General features: G+C 51.7%; 1 protein-coding gene across 1 annotated transcript in view; it reads left to right on the top strand.

The window, feature by feature from the left end:
- DENND2B (DENN domain containing 2B) overlaps positions 1-20,768 on the top strand; it is a 162,633-nt gene that overhangs the window by 118,862 nt on the left and 23,003 nt on the right. The window contains 6 exon segments of the mRNA XM_024118672.3: positions 4,375-4,766; positions 4,769-4,800; positions 4,802-5,634; positions 9,011-9,147; positions 17,265-17,416; positions 20,425-20,640. Coding sequence (XP_023974440.1) covers positions 4,375-4,766; positions 4,769-4,800; positions 4,802-5,634; positions 9,011-9,147; positions 17,265-17,416; positions 20,425-20,640 — 1,762 coding nt within the window.

Here is a 20,768-nt window from a genome sequence, read left to right as displayed (position 1 = left end):
GGATGCAGTCCAAACATTCAGACCTTGGCAGCTGGTCTGTAGGGAAGCGGAGGAAGAGAGAGGTACGGGGATCGAAGGCCCAGGGCCCTGGTCCTCCTGCATTGGGGTGGGGAGGGCCAATTACACACAGTGCCTTTCCCACAACATCATTTTACTATTGCATTGTAACAAACCACCCTAAGACTTAGTGGGCTAGAACAATCTATGATTTCTCGTGTTTCTATGCATTCACTGGGAAGTTCCTCTACTGGCTTCCCCTGGGCTCACTCATGTAACTGGTTCAGTTGGGTCCAAGATGACCTCAACATGTGTCAGGCCCACGTGGTGGCTGGCTGTCGGCTGAGGGACCTCAGTGATGCTGCGCGGCCTCTCCTCCTCTGAAACACTAGACTGGCTTTCTTACGTGACAGTCTCAGGGCAGCGTTCCAAGCGCGTGAAGCGGAACTGCAAGGCTTCTTGAGGCCTCAAGTTTGGAACGGAGACAACTTATTTTCCACCATATTCTATTCATCAAAGCAAATCACAAGGTCAGCCTCGATTCAAGGGGCAGAAGAATAGACTCAACCTTTTGATAGCATGAGCTGCAAAGGATTTATGGCCATATTTAATTTACTCCTTTCCCCTCACACCCCAAATGTTTAGAATCCAAGGACAGAGGTAAACTGTTTTAAAAAGTTCGCCAAGTGATTATTCTGATTAGGCAGCTCCTTGTTAATATTAGTAATTATTAAGCTAAGATTGAGTACTAGTGTGAGCCGCTGAACTCAACACTTGATGCGTATTGTCTCTATTCCTTACAACAATCCTCTGAGATATGTGTCCTTTCACCTCCATTTTACAGATAAGGAAACTGAGGCTTAGAGAAAGTTATTTGCTCAAAGTCATGTAACTTGTTAGTGGCTGTGCTGGAACTTAAACCCAGCAACTGTGATGTTCTTACCCTCTACTGAGAACAACTGGCCTAGATAACCTGGTGAAAAACTTACTACTAATAATTAACAGTAGTAATGAGTCACAATGTATGACATCGTTTCATATCCATAGTCACATGTGCCCGTTACGACAACCCTGTGATACAGTTAGAACAATTCTGAGGAATTGAAACTGGCAGCTCAAAGGGAGTGTGTGGCTTTGCCCATGGTCACATTCCTGATAACAGGTAGAATCAGAAACATGTAGAGAGATGCAGTGAGTTCTACCCTCAGGTGAGCATGCGGAGCCCCATGAGGGCAGGGCCTTATCTGTGATCGTGGAGTGAGTGAACATTGCCTTCTCTGTGATGAACCGGCTTATGCCTGGGCTCCAGGTCAGCATAGGCAGGCCCCCTTTTCACCCCGAGTTGCTGGAGCACATCGGGCCAGGCCTGTGTGTGGTGGCTGGGCGAGGGGCACTTGCAGCTCTGGGCCTCAGATCAGCAAAGATCCGAAGACCAGGACCTTTAACGGAAAGGACCAGTCTCTTCTCTGTTTTATCCTTCACCAGGGGAGAAAAACTAAACCTCAGTTAAAGCAGACTAGGCATTGAGAGAATGTCTTAACTTGTGGGAATTTCTCCATGTTTGAACTACTGAGGGAAGTTACAGAATCATCCTTTCTGAAATCATTGGAAGCATGCTGGACTCAAACAGACCAGAGGTTCTCACCTTTTTTCTGTCCCCCTGTGGGAGCCACCCCCCCGCAGCCCCCCATAGGTGGCTTCATGGACCGGTGAATTCTCACCTTGAGGGTTAAAGAGATACATCGCTAGGGGAGCATTTATCAAAATGTCTGGAGAAATGAGGCATACGTAGTTTGAAAAAGCTTCCTAAACGATTCTGCGTCTCATTAGGTACTGGCCATCACCGACTAGAATTCAAGCTTCATGAGGACATGAATTTTTTTTTTTTTCCACTTTGAAGACATCTTTAATATGTCAATCAATATCATTACTATTTTTTTAACATCTTTATTGGAGTATAACTGTTTTACAATAGTGTGTTAGTTTCTCCTTTACAACGAAGTGAATCAGTTATACATATACATATGTTCCCGTATCTCTTCCCTCTTGCGTCTCCCTGCCTCCCACCCTCCCTATCCCACCCCTCTCGGTGGTCACAAAGCACCGAGCTGATCTCCTTGTGCCAGGCGGCTGCTTCCCACTAGCTATCTAATTTACATTTGGTAGTGTATATATGTCCCTACCACTCTCTCACTTCGTCACAGCTTACCCTTCCCCCTATGAGGACATGAATTTTTGTCTCTTGTTTATTCTTGTATCTAGCATGTAGAACAGGGCCTGGCACATAGTAGGTGCTCACTAAGTATTTATTAAATGAATAAACACATGATAAGGTCATCCTCTATAAAAGCCATCTTCTCCCCCCTCCAACTGAGAATAACTGAAACATAGAGTCCTTTGTGTAGCCCGGACACTTGTTGGCTTGTAGGGCTGGACTGATGACCTTTTGCATCCATGGTTCTGTGAAAAAAGTGAGGGGTCTAGGCCTTTCTCTGTCGTGAGTAGGTTGGGCTGTCCCCAGGCTCAAGCTTGGCTCGTTGCCCTACCACTGCCTACCCTAGGGAGTACCGAGGCTTACTCTTTTCACACCTCCTCGCCGAGCAGAGTGTCTTTGGTCATCGGCTTGGCTGGGCACCGAATTTCTCTCATCTGTGCCCATGTACACGTGGGAGGGCTCTTGTTTGACTTGCCCTTTTAAAAACAACTTAAGCATGTTGAGGTTTCCTGTTGATCGGGGGCAGCCAGAGGCTATGACCCAACAGGGAATTGCTGGCCAATCCCTGACTCACCCGAGCTGCAGTTTTCTGTGTGTGATGGAGCAGTGACTGCAGCCTGGCTCAGGGGCAGCTGGCTGCGTTCCGTGGGTGGCGTGGTGCTCTGGAGCCTGCGAGGCTGGACTGCTTGGCTTTGAGGGCCACAGCATTAGGGTCAGGTAGGCCTCGGTAGCATGCAGTGTTGGCAAAGCCCTGCTGTCTTTGAACTAAAACGGTTTGGGAAAAATTCTGAAAGTTGACAGTGATGACCCTAGTAGACAACTAGAAAAGTGTGCTGAAGAGGAAGTATGCCCATGGTTCTCTTCGGTAAGCTCGCCTTTACCATTTCTTGTCTTTATTTGTTCATCATTTACCGAGCACCTTCTAGACACTGAGTATGTGTCCCTCCACCTGGAAGAAATCGTGGTCCAGTAGGGAAGACTAAGAGGTTCCCTGATACTTAAAAACGCTGCATTGGAGACAGGGCTGTGCTCAGTGCTGCAGGGATTTCTGCTGACCTATGTCTGGGGGGCCGGGCAGTTCACAAAGATGGCAGAGGCCACTGCTTCCTCTTTAGAGCAGCAATCTAGTGTAGTCCTGGCTTCACCACGTACCAGCTAGAGACCTTGAATGAGATATTTAATCTTTGTATGCCTCAAGTGTTTTTCATTTGCAAAATGAAGATGATAATAATAAAGTATAATAATATGACAGAGTTTTTGTGAAGATTCAGTGAGTAAATATAGGTAAAAACATTTATTTAGAACTGTTCCCGATAGTTGCTAAGACCAGGGTGTTGATTTGGAGCTGGGGAATGGCTGATGCTTGTTTGATGTGATGCCACTGCTAGAGGCTAGAGCTGCGAAGGAGCTGGTCTCCCCTCCCCATTAGCCTCCTCATTGAGAGCGTGGAAAGGATTCTTTCTTGAAGGGCCCTCCTTATCCTTTTGAGACCTTCAGGAATCTGAGTTCTGATCAAGACCCAAGCTGAGGTGCGGTATCTTGTGTCTAGTAGCAGAAGCCTCGGAGGAGATGGGGCTTGTCAAGGAGGTAGATCAAAGGGCTTGAGTGCATATATGGGGCCACTTTGGGAAGTGGCATGCTGGAGATGCTTTGTAACAGTTCATGAGAGTTGATCATTAGTGTTTCTTCCCAAGTCCACATCCAATGAGGTCACATTGCTGGTTTGAAATCAGCCGTAGTAGGAATATTTATGCTGTGGAAGTTGGCAGATGCTACATATCTATGCTTTCTCACCCAAGGAGCCGATTGTTAGACATTTAGCAGCACACCACTGATCTTACTGTTCTCTGATTGGCAGATGTGGACTTTGGGGATGCCCTGGCCTGTCATAGAACTGGCTTCTGTTGCAGACAGTACTCAGGGTCTCTAGGGATGAATTGGGCAGAGAGGACCATTGAGTTTAGCCTGCTGTGGATAAGGAGCTGTTTCTTTCCTTGAGGACAGCCTTGGAAGGTCCGTTACTTGCATACAGTACTTTAAGCTTGCGAGTCCTATAGGAAAGGGATGCTGAGCTCTTTAAGAATGAAACAGTGTTGTCAGGCCACTCACTGCCATTTTCTCTTCTTCTTCTTCTTTTTTTTTTTTTTTTTTTTTCCTCTTAGGTCTCAGTCAGTCTCTCCACCTCCAGTTCTCTCCCCACCGAGGAGTCCCATCTACCCGCTCAGTGACAGTGAAACGTCAGCCTGCAGGTACCCAAGCCGCTGCAGTTCCCGGCTGCTCCTCAAGGACTGGCATCCCCGTGATCCTTCACCCCCAAATCCTCAAGCCCCCTCCCCAGACACTTCAACACCCATCTGTCCCCTCAAGGCCACCAGCTTCGGTTATTTGGACAGAAGCCCTTCAGTGTGCAAGAGAGAGGACCAGAAGGAGAATGTCCAGGGCGCAGCCCAGGATGTAGAGGGAGTAGCTGCTTGCCTCCCCCTCGCCCAGAGCACTCCGTCCTTGGGGTCAGCAGCGGGCCCACGGAGCATCTTTCTGAACCGCACCGGCCCCCGTGCCCACAGCCTGGGCATCCGGGAGAAGATTTCAGCATGGGAGGGTCGCCGAGAGGCTTCGCCCAGGATGAGCGTTTGTGGAGAGAAGCGGGAGGGCTCTGGGGGCGAGTGGGTGGCCAGTGAGGGCTGCCCCAGTGTGGGCTGTCCCAGTGTGGTGCCGTCCCCCTGCAGCTCAGAAAAGACCTTCGACTTCAAGGGCCTCCGGAGGATGAGCAGGACCTTCTCCGAGTGTTCCTACCCTGAGACCGAGGAGGAGGGAGAGGCACTCCCTGTCCGGGACTCTTGCTACCGTCTGGAGAAACGGCCAGGCCGGAGTGAGCCCAGTGCCTTCCTCAGGGGGCACGGCAGCAGGAAGGAGAGCTCAGCGGTGCTGAGTCGGATCCAGAAAATTGAACAGGCCCTGAAGGAGCAGCCGGGTGGGGGGCTTCCCCAGCTCCCCAGCAGCTGCTACAGTGTAGACCGAGGGAGAAGGAAGACCGAGATCTTGGGCACCTTGGAGGAACCGACAGGGAGCGCCAGTGTGAGCGCTGGCAGCCGGGCAGGAGGAGTGGCTGGAGTTGGGGGGGAGGCGGGCTCACCCCCGGAGAGGGAAGGTAGTGGCTCCACTAAGCCGGGGACCCCTGGAAATAGCCCGACCTCCCAGCTGCTGCCATCGAAGAGCTCCCCTGATCCCGCTGTGAACCCTGTCCCCAAACCCAAGCGCACCTTTGAATATGAGGCTGACAAGAACCCCAAGAGTAAGCCAAGCAATGGTCTACCTCCTTCAGCCACACCTGCTGCTCCACCCCCACTGCCCTCCACCCCAGCCCCACCGGTCACCCGGAGACCCAAGAAGGACATGCGCAGTCACCGCAAGTCCCAGAGCAGGTAACGAGTGCCCCTCCGGTGACATAGAGCTGGGCACGGCTGCTTTCTCGTCAGTAGAGGATGCAGAAGCAGACTGTAGCTGTGGGTTGCAGTCAGTGGCGCTTTATAAGTTCTGGAGCACCAAATAGTGTAAGGTGAAGCATGAGCTAGGTGAGAAAGATTGATCTGCTCTTGCACGGTAAGGATCCTCGAACGTGAGTGGGGGGCTGAAAGCGCTTCTTCCAAATGCCGTGTGCTGAACATGCTGGCTGGGTTTGGCCTTTGGAGTAGAGCCCTGTTGGAACTTACTCTGTGCGAAGGGTAGGGCCACCTTACTTTTAGGTAGAATTGGCAGTCCCTTGAGGACTAGTAAGATCTTAGCCTCATAACTACCTGAAATGCCAGCTCGAGATGTATTTCTTTGCCTGAGGCATTATCTAAATATTGCATGTTACCATTAACACAGAAGTGTTGACACATTTAACATGATTTCCTCTTTCCTGAGGGCTGCCTGGCCGTACAGGACCCCTGGGCTTATATGAAGAGGGGATCTTTGGATCCTGAAAGGGGAGACTGATGGAAAAAGGAGAGAAAGAACATTTCATCTGCTTCTTGGCCATGTCCAAGAAGGACCTGGTCACATTGGTTTCCTGGTCAGTCTCAGCATTCCTGACACTGGAGTACCCGGGCCATCTCCACAATTGTAGTGGCTTGGGAGCTGCAGCAGCTGGAGTCGGTGCAAGATGACAGGCATCTTGTTCTCTGAATTGGAGCAGGCTGGGAGCCAGCTTCCTTTGGAAGGCCTGTCCTCCTGCCCCTCACTGCCTTTCTCTTCTAACCCAGAGTCAGGTGGGCATTCAGGTTTGTTTGGCTTCTGGGGATTCTTCAATCTGACCCCACAGTTCAGGCTTCCATCCAGCATATCCCATCTCATGTAGAAACTTTCCTGCCGTGTGCAGAGAGGAAGACATCACAAAGGTTCAGACTCATGAGCCAGAAGAGCCCTTGGCTAAAGGTAATCCCATGTTTTGGCCCACCTCAGCATGCTCACGGACTCTTGACGTCAAGCGTGCCAAAAGTGTTTGCTTCGTCTTTAGTCATCCGTTTCTAGAAATACCTGTCTAGAGCCTGCTGTGCACCAAGCCTTTGTGCTGGTCAAGGGGACACAGGGGCACATAAGATGTGGCTCTTGCATTCAAGGAGTTGGTGATCTGGTGCAGGAGATAGATGTATAAATAAATCATAGATGCTGTGCTGTGTGCCCTGATCCACGTCTGGGTGGGATGCTGCAGAAACCTAGAGGAAGAGGCGTCTGAGTGGGGAGTGGGGGAAGCCTCTTCAGAGAGGGAGTTGCTGAGCTAAATTTAGAAGAGCAAGAAGCATTTAGCTAGGTGAAAAAAGGGAATGGGAGGAGATTACATCAACCTGAAGGTTCTACACATACACACACATTACATTTATAATATATACACACACATATACCATATACGGTGGAGTCACTTCCAGTAAGAATTAACAGCAAATTTAAATCTGTGCTCTTGGAAAAAAAAAAGAAAAGAAAAGAAAAAGAAAAGCAATTCAAAAAGCACAGGCTGTTTTATTTGCCTTTCCACACAGTGAGCATATTCCCCTGAGGAGCATGAAATAGTAAGTTTGTATCTGTTGTGCCAGGTACGATTCTTGTATTTAATATACTTTTTTTTTAAGAAAAAAATACAAGCCATATATTTCTGCTATTCAACCAAAGAGAAAGAAATCTATTTGTAACTGACTATATCCGTTATAATGAAAGACAGCGTGTTGGTCCTCGACATGGAACCTTCCTGAGGGATTTTCGAGGATAATTTGGCTGAACGTGATTTGCGTCATTTGCTGATTTGAGAACTGACTGCATAAGATGTTGAGTCCACCGTATACATCAGTGAAAGCTTGCTCTCAGACCAGCAGTGGTCTGCGGGCCAACATTCAGCAACCACTGTGCTCAGCTGGTTGAGAAGTCTGGGCCAGTGACAGAGAGATCTGGGAGTCATCGTGGTAGGAAGGGTAGATATGGTGATGGTCGTCAATATTGGGGCCCCAGAAAGTGCAGAGTGAGAAAGAAGAGTCCTGAAGACAGGACTCTGAGACCGTGGCATTGAAAAGGCAAGCGGAAAAGGGGATCCCTCATAGGAGCTTGAGACGCAGTTGAAAACTAGGAGGGACCGTGTCACAGAGAGGAGGGAGGAGATGGCCAACGTGAGGTGTTTGTCTGTGTCGAGGGCTGCACAGTAGCTGGGTAAGCTGAGAACAAGATGTGGCCTTTAGGACACTTTTAGTCCTTGACTTGCACCCCAGGGCCCTCGGGGTGTTGTTCATTAAACGAGAGAGAAAGGACTGCATCAGCTGAAAGGTCTAGTGGTTCCCAAAGATGAGGGAGGTGTTAACGGTTGAGAGGAGGGATTCAGTCAGTGCACTTCCTTCTCTCCCTCCCTGGGAGGGACCTGCCTTGGAGAGGGAGCGGATGCAGCTGGGACCAAGCCTTAGACATTGAAGGGAAGAACCTCCCTGATGAAGGGGAGGAGTAGAGGATACTGTGGGCTCAGGGTGTCTGAGAAGCTAACCAGCTGTGGTTTTGAAATTCTGCAGTAGAAGGGAAGGTTATTTGAGGGATGGAAAGGAGCAGGTGACGAGCTGAAGGGAAGCTGGGTCATGGAAGTAGCTGCTGGCTGCAACTGCCCCCTCCTTGTTCTGCCTCAGAAGTGGTGTGATTTGTTTTGAGGGCTCAGCGCCTTCTTTTTTCAACAAACCACCCACCACCAGCTGCTTCCCCAACCCCCAAACAGCCCTGAGCGTCACCCATCCAATGTTGAGCCCTTACTGCCTACTCAGTGCTGGAGACCTTGCTCGGATACAGGCATGATGTGAGACTCTTAAGAGCAGGTGAGGCACTCAGTTCCTCTGGATGGCAGATACTTCTCAAAACTGATGTTCTCCGGGGCTTGGAGGCCCAAGTCAAAAGCTCAGACCCTGGAGTGTCAGACATCCTGGGCGAGTCTTACCTCTATCAGTTCATCTCCCTGAGCCTCCAGCTAATCAGTCTTAAAGTGGCACGATACCTAGTAGCAGCATTGTGAAGATTAATGGGCTAACGTGTAGAGCGTATGACACAGCACCTGACACATAACATCCCTTTCAGCTGTGGTAGTTATTGGTATTATTTGCAGGCACCGGGGCTGGGACCTTTCAGACCATCTGTCTCTTCATTTGGATGGCAAGTTTGGATCCATCTTGATGCTTTGCTCAGTAGCTGGTTTTGTGAGGAGGACCTCCGGTCTTTGCTCTTGCCCTTGGCCGTTTCCCACCAGGGCAGCAGGAGTCGGGTTCCCCCGGAATGACTCAAACTCTTTGTTATCCACAGAAAATCCTTTGAGTTTGAGGATGCATCCAGTCTCCAGTCCCTGTACCCCTCTTCTCCCACTGAGAATGGTACTGAGAGCCAGCCCAAGTTTGGATCCAAAAGCACTTTAGAAGAGAATGCCTATGAAGATATTGTGGGTAAGCAGGGGTAGAGTCGGGGGCTGGCTCGTCTGTGGTGCTGCAGAAGAATGGCTGCAGGAGGGGCACTTCCAGGTTCCACTTCATTCTCTGTGGGCAGACCTGGCCCAGCTTCTGGAACTCCTCCAGGAAACGGCCATCAGAGAAAGCAGCTTAAAAGACTGAGCAGCTAAGAGATTAAAGCCTGGCCTTGAATGAATTGGAACCCAAAGGGCTTCTGGGACCACAAGAAGGGGGAAACCACATCATCCCTTCCTTTTATTTGCGAAAGGCTTTGGAGTCCAACAGGTGCCCTTTCTTAGCTGTGTATCCTTAGGCAAATCACTTCACTTTTTTGAAACCTTTTCTCTTATGAAATGGTGATGATGATATTTAGATGGTAGCAACAACAATGATAATAGTAATAACACTTCACAGCATTATTGTTAGGATTAAATGAGATAAAATATATATCAAAGTACCTAGCACAATGCCTGGTCCTTAATATGTATCTCTCCTACTCTTCCCTTAAAGTAAGTGGTGTCAAGAACTGTGAAAGTATCTGAGATTTCACTCTGCTTGCAAGCTAACAAGTCTAGCCTGCCCCAGTTCACAGATGCTGGCAGAAGACACAGACGCTTGGATCACAGACAGAGGACTTTGTTACTCATGGCACAGCAGGCCACGTGAGCTTGATGTTCACATGGGTTCCCCTTGCTCCCCAGTCCCATGCGGCAGTGGGGAGGAGGTCCAGGTAGAGGCTGCACACGTGGTGGGTCTGCATCCCAGCTGAGGAACCTCAAGCTTAGGGAACCCCAGGCTTTTCAAGGGGCTGCTAGCAAACCTTTGCCCCATAAGGAGACCTTATCCTTTTTATTCTGGTCAGCAAACAAATCTGCCTCTGCCCTGGAGGGAGACACTTGTCTTCCAAGGCTGTTTGCTCTATAAACATCTTAGAAAAGATAGTCTGGAACTGTTAATTCCTCCTGCTCAGAAGGTCAGAAATGTAGGACACCGTGGAGAATGGCCCTCCAACAACTGGGAGGATGTTGTGTTGGCAGACTTGTGTTTGAGCAACAGCAAAAAGCCCGTTGTCTAGGCTGGGTTGGGTTTATTTTTGGCTCTTATGTTAATTCTGGCCTCATTCTCTTCAGTGGGGGCTTCAGTTTTGTTCAAGTAAGGCATGTGTCTCAGCGTAGGTCTCTGAAGAGAAAGGAAGGTCAAATGCCCTTGCCCTTGACCTCGTCCGCCCTCATCTCTGTCTCTGTGTTATCTCTGCCTTAGGCCGGGGTGAGGGGATGAAGAACATAGTCTTAGTGAACACGATGCAGAGAGGAGTGGCCCTAGTGGAGAGCCCTCCAGATAAGACTGTGGCATCTTCGGAAGAGAGGGTCCTCTATTCCCTCATTTGATTGGAGCCATCAGTTTCCCAGTTTTCTCCGTACAACTTGCTGGGCCAGGATTTCTGGGAAGCCAGCAGCAGTGCTCAGGTCCACACAGGCACTGCTTTCCCAGGATGGGAGTGTATAGTATGTAGCCGTCCGAAATTCGGTCATATCAGAAGGACTGTGGGAACGAGATTCCCCAGAACAGCAAACGGGTTTGGGGAGAGAGGCCTCTTCCTTTACTACTGGGAAAAAGCTTTGTATGCACGGTCGCCCAGAGCTGAGGTCCAGAGCTGTGGGGATCAGGGGCACAGCCCCATCTGCCTCCCACCCCTGAGCAGGGTACAGGTCTGTTTCCTCTAGTTTGAGAGGAATTGTCACGTGTCGTTGCTGCCTAGGGCCCTCGGGAGCACCCCGTGTGGCTGCCGCAGGGGACAGGACAGACCCCAGATTTCAGCTCCTCTGCTCAGGATCCAGGCGCTGCCAACGCTGGGGCCTCACTGCTCTCTCTTCTCTGAGGAGGCTTTGCAGCCTTTCTGTGCTGCCCAGGGATCTCATGCGGGGGAATGTTCTTGCATCAGCTGAGCTGGAATAGAGAAAGGGCTGCTTCAACCGTTTCTCCCTGTCCAGAGTTCCATGACCGCAGGGCTCTGTTCGGGGTTGTTTGGGGAGAAACGGTGCGTGGTGTGTGGGGGGCGTGGTGGGCGGTGAGAATTTTGGAGGCACCGTTCTGGGCAACAGAACCGTCCTCTGGGTGTCCTGAGGTCAGGTTAGAAGAGGAAGGGGGAGGCAAGTGTGTCTGAGCCTCAGCCTCCTCACTCAGTGGAGGGGACTTCCGGCCACTTCGAGATGTTGCTCAAGGAGGCAAGAAAACAGAGGAGCAGCTTGGGTGCTTCTTAGCTGGACGAGCCAGAAGCTAGCGGTGAGCCTGGTATGAGGTGAGGTTGGGACTGGGGCATGTTCCTTAGCTGCTCAGCTAGCTTCTGGGTCTTTGGAGCGTTGTGTAGAGAGTGGGGGAAGAGAGATGGGGAGGAGGTAGGAGGGAGGGCACCTGGGTGTTTCGCGTTGCCCTTGTGGTGTGAGGGTAGGGTGGGTTTCAGCGTCTCCGGTTGTTCAGTGCCCTGGGCACGTTTTCTTCCTTCAGTATCCCCATAGCAGCCCCGTCTGAACTTCTAGACCTGACCAGGGAGGCTAGAGGGAATTACAAGGGAGAATACCTCTCTTTCTCTCAGATTCTGGTTGACTTACCCTTTCTCCTTCCCTGGCGACAGGCCCAAGAATTTGGACCCACCCCCGTAAAGGCTTTCGTGGGGGGCCCTTGTTGCTGAACTCTGAATGTCACTTTCACTTTTGCCTCCGATTGACCAGTGCCTGACTTCCTGGGAGCCTTCTCTGTCTTCTTGGACCAGCCTGTGCTCTGCGAGGCTGAGGTGTTCGGGTTTGGACTATCCAGCTCTTTCTTGTGCTGCCTCCCTTGCCCAGGGCCAGACGGAGCTTTGTTCTGGGGGTGTGATAATCGGGCTGTGGCAGGAGGTGGGCACGGGCCAGAGCTCCTGTGCTGAGTCTTTGTCTCGGGGACCAGCCCATTGGTCTGGAGTTCCTGGTCTGTAAGAGGCTGAGGGCCAGCTGGCCCAGAGACTAACGTGTCTTCTCCATGAGCCCTGGACCTGAACGAGGGGCCCTGGGGAGTGTGCTAGCCTCCTGCCCATACCAGGCATGACACCTTGGGAACTGGGGTGAGGTACTCCAAAACAGGCTGAGGTTATCTTGCTAATTTGCAATAGAGTGGTTCAGAAATAAAGTTACTGCCATGTTGCTTCGTGGGGTTGGTTAATTCTCGCCTGTCCAATTTGACATCTGCCTCTGGAAGACGCTGCTATCCTACAAAGCCTTATAATCATTTGCGTTCTGAGCCTGACAGTTAAAAATGCACCCAAGGAAGCAGCTTATTAGAGAGTTATGTGGAGTGGCCTCGGCGCCTGACCAAGGAGCCTGGGCTGCATTCCTGCGGAGATTCCCACTCCCATCAGCTAGCTGGGGCTGAGGGAGAGTTTCCAGGAACTTGAGCGGGGTGGGAGCTGGGGACAGAGCCAGTCAGCCTTACTGCAAAGCTTTTTGAGCCTCTGCTCTTTCTGCCTTCTTCTCTCATTTGTCCCAAGGCTGGGAAACAGAGACATCTAACAGCATAGAGGCTGCTGCGCAGAGGTGCCGTCCAGGGAACGGTGCCTGGGCAGTTGGTAAATGTTGTCCAACCTCGGAGGGTGGTAACAACTGGCCCCTTAGAGCTCCCCATCTGATGTGCTATGTATTGTCAGGGGAGTTGGGCCCCTAATCTGGCCCTGTCTCCACTGTGCGAGGGAGGGGAGGAGGCTGAGAACCAGGAGAAACAGCTGGTTGGAAGCAGGAGAGAGCTGGGGAGGGAAGCTGCAGACCCATGGCCCTAGCCATGGGTGTGGTCTGGGAAGCTTAAGATTCCGTTTGGGGAAATTCTCAGTGCTTGTGCACAGACACACACCCCTTCTCTAACTGGTTCTTCCAGTTGTGCGTTTGTTGGGGGGTGGGGTGCTTGGCACCCGTGGTTAGTGACCAAATGAGACGTGGGGAGGAGTGGGGGCAGGGCTAGGTGGGACTGGGTTCTTCCTTCAAGAGGATCCACATGATAAGTCTGGGCTCTGACCAGCGCCCTTAAAAGAGTGCAAAGCAGAAATTCTTGGCGATGCCCCTGTCCCTTGTCTCATCAGCAAAGCTGGGAAAGGTTGAGACCTCTGGCTTCCACAGCTGGGCTTGATGAGATGGAGCTGCTCAGGCCAGGCCTCGGGGGAGGAGGGCCTACCTCTTCTCTCTCTCCAAGGGCACCGTGGAGGGCCCTCGAGGAAGCTGCGTGGGCAAGAATGCAGGTGAAAGTCTTGAGGTCTGCCAGGCTTCCGGTCTCCCATCCATGTCCCTGCCAAAGCTTCCCCAGGTTTCTCCCCTCGGCTCCAGCTTCTTCCGCTTCGCTGTGGCTCTGCTCCTCCAGAGAAGGTTCTGAGCCCGGCTCTCCAGCCCTCCTCCTCTCCCAGCTCTGAGCCATTGCTTTGGGGTTGATTTACTCTCAGCAGATTCCATTTAGTGGCTCTAGGCCTCGGGGACTGCTTGGTCTCTGCACATCCCCATCCCCTGGGCACCCTTACTCCCTGGACAGATGGCTGGGAGTGTCTCCGTGAGGCAGCTCCAGAAGGCTAGTCAGAACAGTCCAGGAAGCTAAGAGTAATAGGTGAACGGGGGCTGTGAAGGGCCCAAGCTAAGGCTGGGAGGCAGGGCTTGGGCCAGGGCCAGCCGTCATTTCCTGGAGAAATGGTTAGTGGCCTGGTTATATCAGAGAGGATGTTAACCTTGCTGGAGAAGAAAGAGGCTGACGTTAGGGCTGGGCAGTCAGGAGGAGCAGGTGTTCAAGACTTTCCTGAAATTTAGTTTCCAGAGGCAATACTGGGCTTGAGAACCTGGTGTTCCCAACTGTTTGCAGTTCCCGGGTTATCACTGATGTGCATCTATTATTTCCCTGGGCCTCAGTCTCCTACATCTATTTCTTGGAGCTTTGGATTTTTTTTTTTTTTTTTAACTTAAAAAAAAATTCTTACTTATTTTTTAGCTGTGTTGGGTGTTCGCTGCTGCGCACGGGCTTTCTCTAGTTGTGACGAGACGAGCAGGGGCTACTCTTCGTTGCGGTGCGCGGCCTTCTCATCGTGGTGGCTTCTCTTGTTGCGGAGCACAGGTTCTAGGCGTGTGGACTTCAGTAGTTGTGGCACGCGGGCTCCGTAGTTGTGGCTCGCAGGCTCTAGAGCAGAGGCTCAGTAGTTGTGGCGCACGGGCTTAGTTGCTCCGTGGCGTGTGGGATCTTCCCGGACCAGGGATCGAACCCGGGTCCCCTGCATTGGCAGGTGGACTCCTAACCACTGCGCCACCAAGGAAGTCCGGAGCTTTGGATTTTATATTAATGTTCACAGCTTTGATTGTGGGGAAAGAAAGAAGGGAGAGAAGAGAAGGAGTGAAAGAGGGAGGAAAAGAGGGTTTGCCTTGGGACTCATGTCATGGCACTCAGAAGCTATTAGGAAGTTTAGAAACATCTATCTAAAGCAGTGGTTCTTAATGGGGTGGGTGGGGATGGGGGTACAGTTTCGTCCACCCATCCACTCATCCACCTTTCCTTTCTTCCTCCCTTCCTTTCCTTTCCCCTTCCTTCCTTCCTTCCTTCCTTCCTTCCATCGTCCATCTGTCCACCCATCCACCCATCATCCATTTATCCACCCATCTGCTCAGGGGACATTTGACAGTGTCTGGAGACATTTTTTTGGTTGTTGCAACTGAGGGGATGCTACTGTCCTCTGTCTAGTGGATTGAGGCCAGGGTTGTTACTAAACATCCTACAGATGCACAGGATAGTCCACCACCACAAGAATTATCCAGCCCCAAGTGTCAGTAGTTTGGAGCAACTCTTCTAAAGGAGTTGAGACAGAGTCATCCTATAGGTTGGGGGATGATGATAAGGACTCTGGCTGGTCATCCAGCCCAAAGCAGTTTAGATTTGATGAGCCTGGAATAAATGTTCTTCCTGACCCCTTCTGCTCTGTCCTGTTTCACAGGATCAGGAAGACTATGTCCTGGCTTTCTCCAGTCCTTGGTCCCCCAACCTCACTGCTGTAGGATATATGTTGGAGAGGGACCAAGACATACAGCGTCTATCCTGATTCCTCCCTAAGTGCCCACAGTGGGGTAGGCTGGAGAAAACATGCAGGGGATGCCAGGTTTCATATTTGGCTTCTGGAGGCAGGGTTGCTGGGCCAGCTCTGCTTAGTCAGGGCTCTGGAATGGAGACAAGTCATTTTCATAGCATGACTGTGTTACAGGAAAACGTCTGTTCAATTGCTGGGGACTCTGCTGGTGTTGGGAATCACTTAATTCAGTCCCAAATCCTTCCTTGACCCATCTTTGACTCATAAGTTTACAGAGATTTGTCTTGCTCCCATGGCAGTCTAATTAGCTGTGACCGAAATCCCCCCTTCACAGCCCCCCCAGCCCTCCCCCTACACCTCTGTAAAGGCATTTCCTAAGTTCATGGTGGTTTTCCATGATAGTAATAAGTAGATACCACAACGGGGGGAGATCTTGGTTTTGGAAATGGAAAAATCTGAAAGAAGCATGTAGGGATTTGGTTTTTCTCCTGTGTCCTGTCCCAGGAAAGCTTACACACCCAGTGGCCTTTGTGGCTAGTCTATGGCTCTTTCTTCTGTCTGCTCCCTGAGAAGTGACGTCTGAACTCCTCTATGGTGGAAGGCGTGGTCAGGCATCCCTGGGGCTCAGTGATCACCCCAGCTCAGTCCCGCTGCTGATTGGAGAAGCTGGAGTGAGCCCTGCTAGCAGTTTCCTGTGTGCCACCTCCAGCAAAGCCGCATCCGGGCCGCTAGTACCTGCGTCCCAAACAGTGGCCTTGGTACCGAGGGGAGGCTAAGGAAAGACAAGACAGAGGGCAGTAGAGGGCAGTATTTACTCACAGTCCCCGTGGACCTTGTCACCACTGTGATTCTGCTGCACGACTGTGATTCCAGGACTGACCCTGCTCGTGATATTATTGTATTTTAGAAAAGTCCAGGTATATGTTGGAAGGAAAGGGGCAGGAGGGCATGGCTTTTGGGAAGGGGTTGCTCTTCAAGGGCAGGGACTAAGCTTTGGACTTTCTGTGATTTTCTCGTAGTGCCAATACAGTGCGTACTGCCAGGGATTTTAGAGTTGAGTCCTGAGAAGAGAAACAAGAACTCCCCACCAACCCCACCTCTCCAGCCCAAACTCCTTTCAAGCCTTTCACATCTCCCATGCGTCATAGCAGGAGAGTTTATTCCAAAAGGGGATTGATGACCATTGTCTTTCTGCTGAGGTCTGTGGCGGAGGAAGTGGAGTGACGCTGTAGTCAGAGCGGTTCATTGAACAAAAAATACTGAGCGCTCACCTCTTCAGTGGACCAGACAAAAGCCCTGTCCTGAGAGAGCTGTGGCCCAGTGTACAGGCAGGAGGGAGGCCTGGTGAAGCCCGGCTCTCGAGTTTGCAGAGTCCCTCCATGCCCGTTTCCAGAAGCGGTCCTCAGGGAGCAGTGGGTGAAGGGACAGCCGTGTGACCTCTGAAAGCCTTTCCTACCTTGAACTGTATATCTCTGGGGCTTTCGCAGCAAAGGGACTGGAGCCAAGGAGAGACGCCTGGTGTTGGCTTTGTCCTCTGGCTGGGCACAGGCATGGGTGGCTGAGCCAGTCTTGTGCAGTCCCTGCATTTACAAAGCAGAGGCCAGGCAAGGCTGAGCTGAACTGGAGGTGGGGGGTTCAGCTTCTGGACTCGGAGCCAGGATCTGTTTGTAGCCTCCCCACTGCAGACGGGCAGCTGCATGACTCATGAGCTGAAGGGCCAGGCAGAAGCCACTCTCTTTGGCTCACAGGAATTCTGCTTGTTTATTTGTGTGTGTGTGTGTGAGTGTGTGTGTGTGTGTGTGTGTGTGTGTGTGTGTGTGTTTCCTTCGTGCCTTCTCCCCCTTCTCTAACTTTCCCTCCTCTGCAGGAGATCTGCCCAAGGAGAATCCGTATGAGGATGTGGACTTAAAGAGCCGAAGAGCAGGACGAAAATCCCAGCAACTGTCTGAGAACTCCTTGGACTCTTTGCACAGGATGTGGAGTCCTCAGGACAGGAAGTACAACAACGCCTTCTCCCCCTTCTCTAACTTTTCCTCCTCTGCAGGAGATCTGCCCAAGGAGAATCCGTATGAGGATGTGGACTTAAAGAGCCGAAGAGCAGGACGAAAATCCCAGCAACTGTCTGAGAACTCCTTGGACTCTTTGCACAGGATGTGGAGTCCTCAGGACAGGAAGTACAACAACCCACCCACTCAGGTAACAGCAGCCCTGACTTGGGCCTGTAGGGTCAGCACGAGGCGTGGGCCAGCTTCCACTCAGGCTTTTTGCCTCACTAGTGCTAGGCGAAGGTGACGTCAGGGAAGAGCTCTGCACTCAGGGACTTCTGCCGTGTCCATATGCTTGTGGACAATCGAGATGTGCTCTTAGGAGCACCCTGTCCCACCTTCTTCCCTTCACTGCTTGAGCTCTGAGCCGCAAAACTAAGGCAGGAGCCCCTGTAGTCTCCTGTCTAATCATTATTTCTCCTCCCCTTCCTGGAAACAGGAAGACAGGGCCCGGGTTGGAGTCTTGGTATTCTGCAGCTCTGGCAGAAATGATCTCAGCACTGGCATTTAGGGGCCAGGCGTAGGCCCAAGAACCTGATTTGGAGACCTAGACAGGTGTCTCCAGGACCTGGAACCACTCCCACTGAATAAATGGTTGAATGGATGAATCTCCGAGGAATGGACTCATAGAGGCAGAATGAGAAGAAAGTTGAAGAGTCGAAGGAAGCTCTTAGACTGTAGCTCATTCTGGCCTTGTCCATGGTGGACAGGAGGCAGGAGAATGGAGATCCTATCTTGGACCTACCCAAGCAACTCTAACTCTCCTAGATTTTTTTTTTTTTAATAAATTTTATTTATTTATTTATTTATTTATTTTTGGCTGTGTTGGGTCTTCGTTGCTGCGCGCGGGCTTTCTCTAGTTGCGGCGAGTGGGGGCTACTCTCCGTTGCAGTGCGCAGGCTTCTCATCACGGTGGCGTCTCTTGTTGCGGAGCACGGGCTCTAGGTGCGCGGGCTTTAGTAGTTGTGGCACATGGGCTCAGTAGATGTGGCATGCGGGCTCAGTAGTTGTGGCTCACGGGCTTAGTTGCTCCGCGGCATGTGGGGTCTTCCCGGACCAGGGCTTGAACCCGTGTCCCCTGCACTGGCAGGCGGATTCTTAACCAGTGCGCCACCAGGGAAGCCCCTCTCCTAGATATTTTATAACACTGGCTAGAGAATATAAAAATTATTTCTTCTGGCTCTGGAATGATGTGACTTTTTATAAAAGATTTACCTTTCTAATGTGCTCTGTTCAAATAAGCTCCTATTGAATTTGTATTTCCAGACTGATTGGGTGGGAAGGGGAAACTGGGGGATGGGGTGGAAGGAGGACTTGCTGAAGAGTGGTGAGAGGCGATGCCAGATCCAGACGGCAGGTGGAAGGCATGCCAAGTTTGCAGGGGTGCTGCCTTTTTGGTGGTGAGCAGGATCTGCCGAGAGTAAGGTGCCCTGTGCTGAAGGGTGTCAGTCTAGACAGAGGGAGGCGGAAAGTAGATCCGGGCAGGGATGGGAGCAGCCCAGGACCATGTAGGTGAGGGAGCCACTGGCTCCGAGGCCTGCGTTGCCAGGCTTTGGTGGTCAGAGGCCTGTATTCTCCCTGGAAGAAGTGAGCAGGGCTGGGTTGACATGTAGATTCTGGCCTCTGCTAGAGAAGCATTTTAGGACTAACTCAGGGGCTGAGTGGGGAAGGCTGGCTCCGTCGACCACACCCAGTAATGAGCAGAGTCTAAGCCTTGTCCCAGAGTTCAGGAGGGGCCCGCAGAATTCTCGCTTGGCCTTCTTTTTCCACTCAGATGACAGCCCAGTTTTCTTAGTCTCTGCTTTCTTTTTTCTGGAAGAAGTAGTTAAGCTTCCTTTGCGGAAGCAAGTATTGAATCTAGCCCTGACCTGCTGATCAGCAGCTGAGTTCTTAAAAGAGGAAACCCTGGTAGATGGAAATTCCAGGTGTGGCTGTGTTGGGTCTTCGTTGCTGCGCGCGGGCTTTCTCTAGTTGCGGCGAGTGGGGGCTACTCTCCGTTGCAGTGCGCAGGCTTCTCATCACGGTGGCGTCTCTTGTTGCGGAGCACGGGCTCTAGGTGCGCGGGCTTTAGTAGTTGTGGCACATGGGCTCAGTAGATGTGGCATGCGGGCTCAGTAGTTGTGGCTCACGGGCTTAGTTGCTCCGCGGCATGTGGGGTCTTCCCGGACCAGGGCTTGAACCCGTGTCCCCTGCACTGGCAGGCGGATTCTTAACCAGTGCGCCACCAGGGAAGCCCCTCTCCTAGATATTTTATAACACTGGCTAGAGAATATAAAAATTATTTCTTCTGGCTCTGGAATGATGTGACTTTTTATAAAAGATTTACCTTTCTAATGTGCTCTGTTCAAATAAGCTCCCATTGAATTTGTATTTCCAGACTGATTGGGTGGGAAGGGGAAACTGGGGGATGGGGTGGAAGGAGGACTTGCTGAAGAGTGGTGAGAGGCGATGCCAGATCCAGACGGCAGGTGGAAGGCATGCCAAGTTTGCAGGGGTGCTGCCTTTTTGGTGGTGAGCAGGATCTGCCGAGAGTAAGGTGCCCTGTGCTGAAGGGTGTCAGTCTAGACAGAGGGAGGCGGAAAGTAGATCCGGGCAGGGATGGGAGCAGCCCAGGACCATGTAGGTGAGGGAGCCACTGGCTCCGAGGCCTGCGTTGCCAGGCTTTGGTGGTCAGAGGCCTGTATTCTCCCTGGAAGAAGTGAGCAGGGCTGGGTTGACATGTAGATTCTGGCCTCTGCTAGAGAAGCATTTTAGGACTAACTCAGGGGCTGAGTGGGGAAGGCTGGCTCCGTCGACCACACCCAGTAATGAGCAGAGTCTAAGCCTTGTCCCAGAGTTCAGGAGGGGCCCGCAGAATTCTCGCTTGGCCTTCTTTTTCCACTCAGATGACAGCCCAGTTTTCTTAGTCTCTGCTTTCTTTTTTCTGGAAGAAGTAGTTAAGCTTCCTTTGCGGAAGCAAGTATTGAATCTAGCCCTGACCTGCTGATCAGCAGCTGAGTTCTTAAAAGAGGAAACCCTGGTAGATGGAAATTCCAGGTGGGATTTGGAGGAGTCTCTGGGATGCCAGCCTGTGGCTTCTCTGTTCAAGTCCCAGCAGACAGGTGCCGGCCAAGGCATCTGTGCTGAAGTCCCTCTCCCATGTCCCCTCTCCCATACCAGCTCTCCCTGAAACCCGGCAGCCAGTCCCTACGCAGTGGGAACTGGTCAGAAAGGAAGAGCCACCGGCTGCCACGATTACCCAAGAGGCACAGCCATGACGACATGCTGCTGCTGGCTCAGTTGAGCCTGCCATCTTCACCCTCCAGCCTCAATGAGGACAGCCTCAGCACCACGAGTGAACTGCTGTCCAGCCGCCGGGCCCGCCGCATTCCCAAGGTAGCCTCCCCAGCTGGAGCTGGCTGGGGCTGGGCAGGTGGGCAGGCAGGCGGTGGCTCTTCTCTCCTTCCCCCCTCCCTCCCCTCCTCCCTCCCTCCCCTCCTCCCTCCCTCCCTCTCTCCTACCCC

This window comes from Physeter macrocephalus, chromosome 16 (genome assembly GCF_002837175.3).
Source record: "Physeter macrocephalus isolate SW-GA chromosome 16, ASM283717v5, whole genome shotgun sequence".
Lineage (NCBI taxonomy): Eukaryota > Metazoa > Chordata > Mammalia > Artiodactyla > Physeteridae > Physeter > Physeter macrocephalus.
The sequence above is the reverse complement of the archived record's forward strand: the minus strand, read 5'-3'. Positions and strand labels throughout refer to the sequence as shown.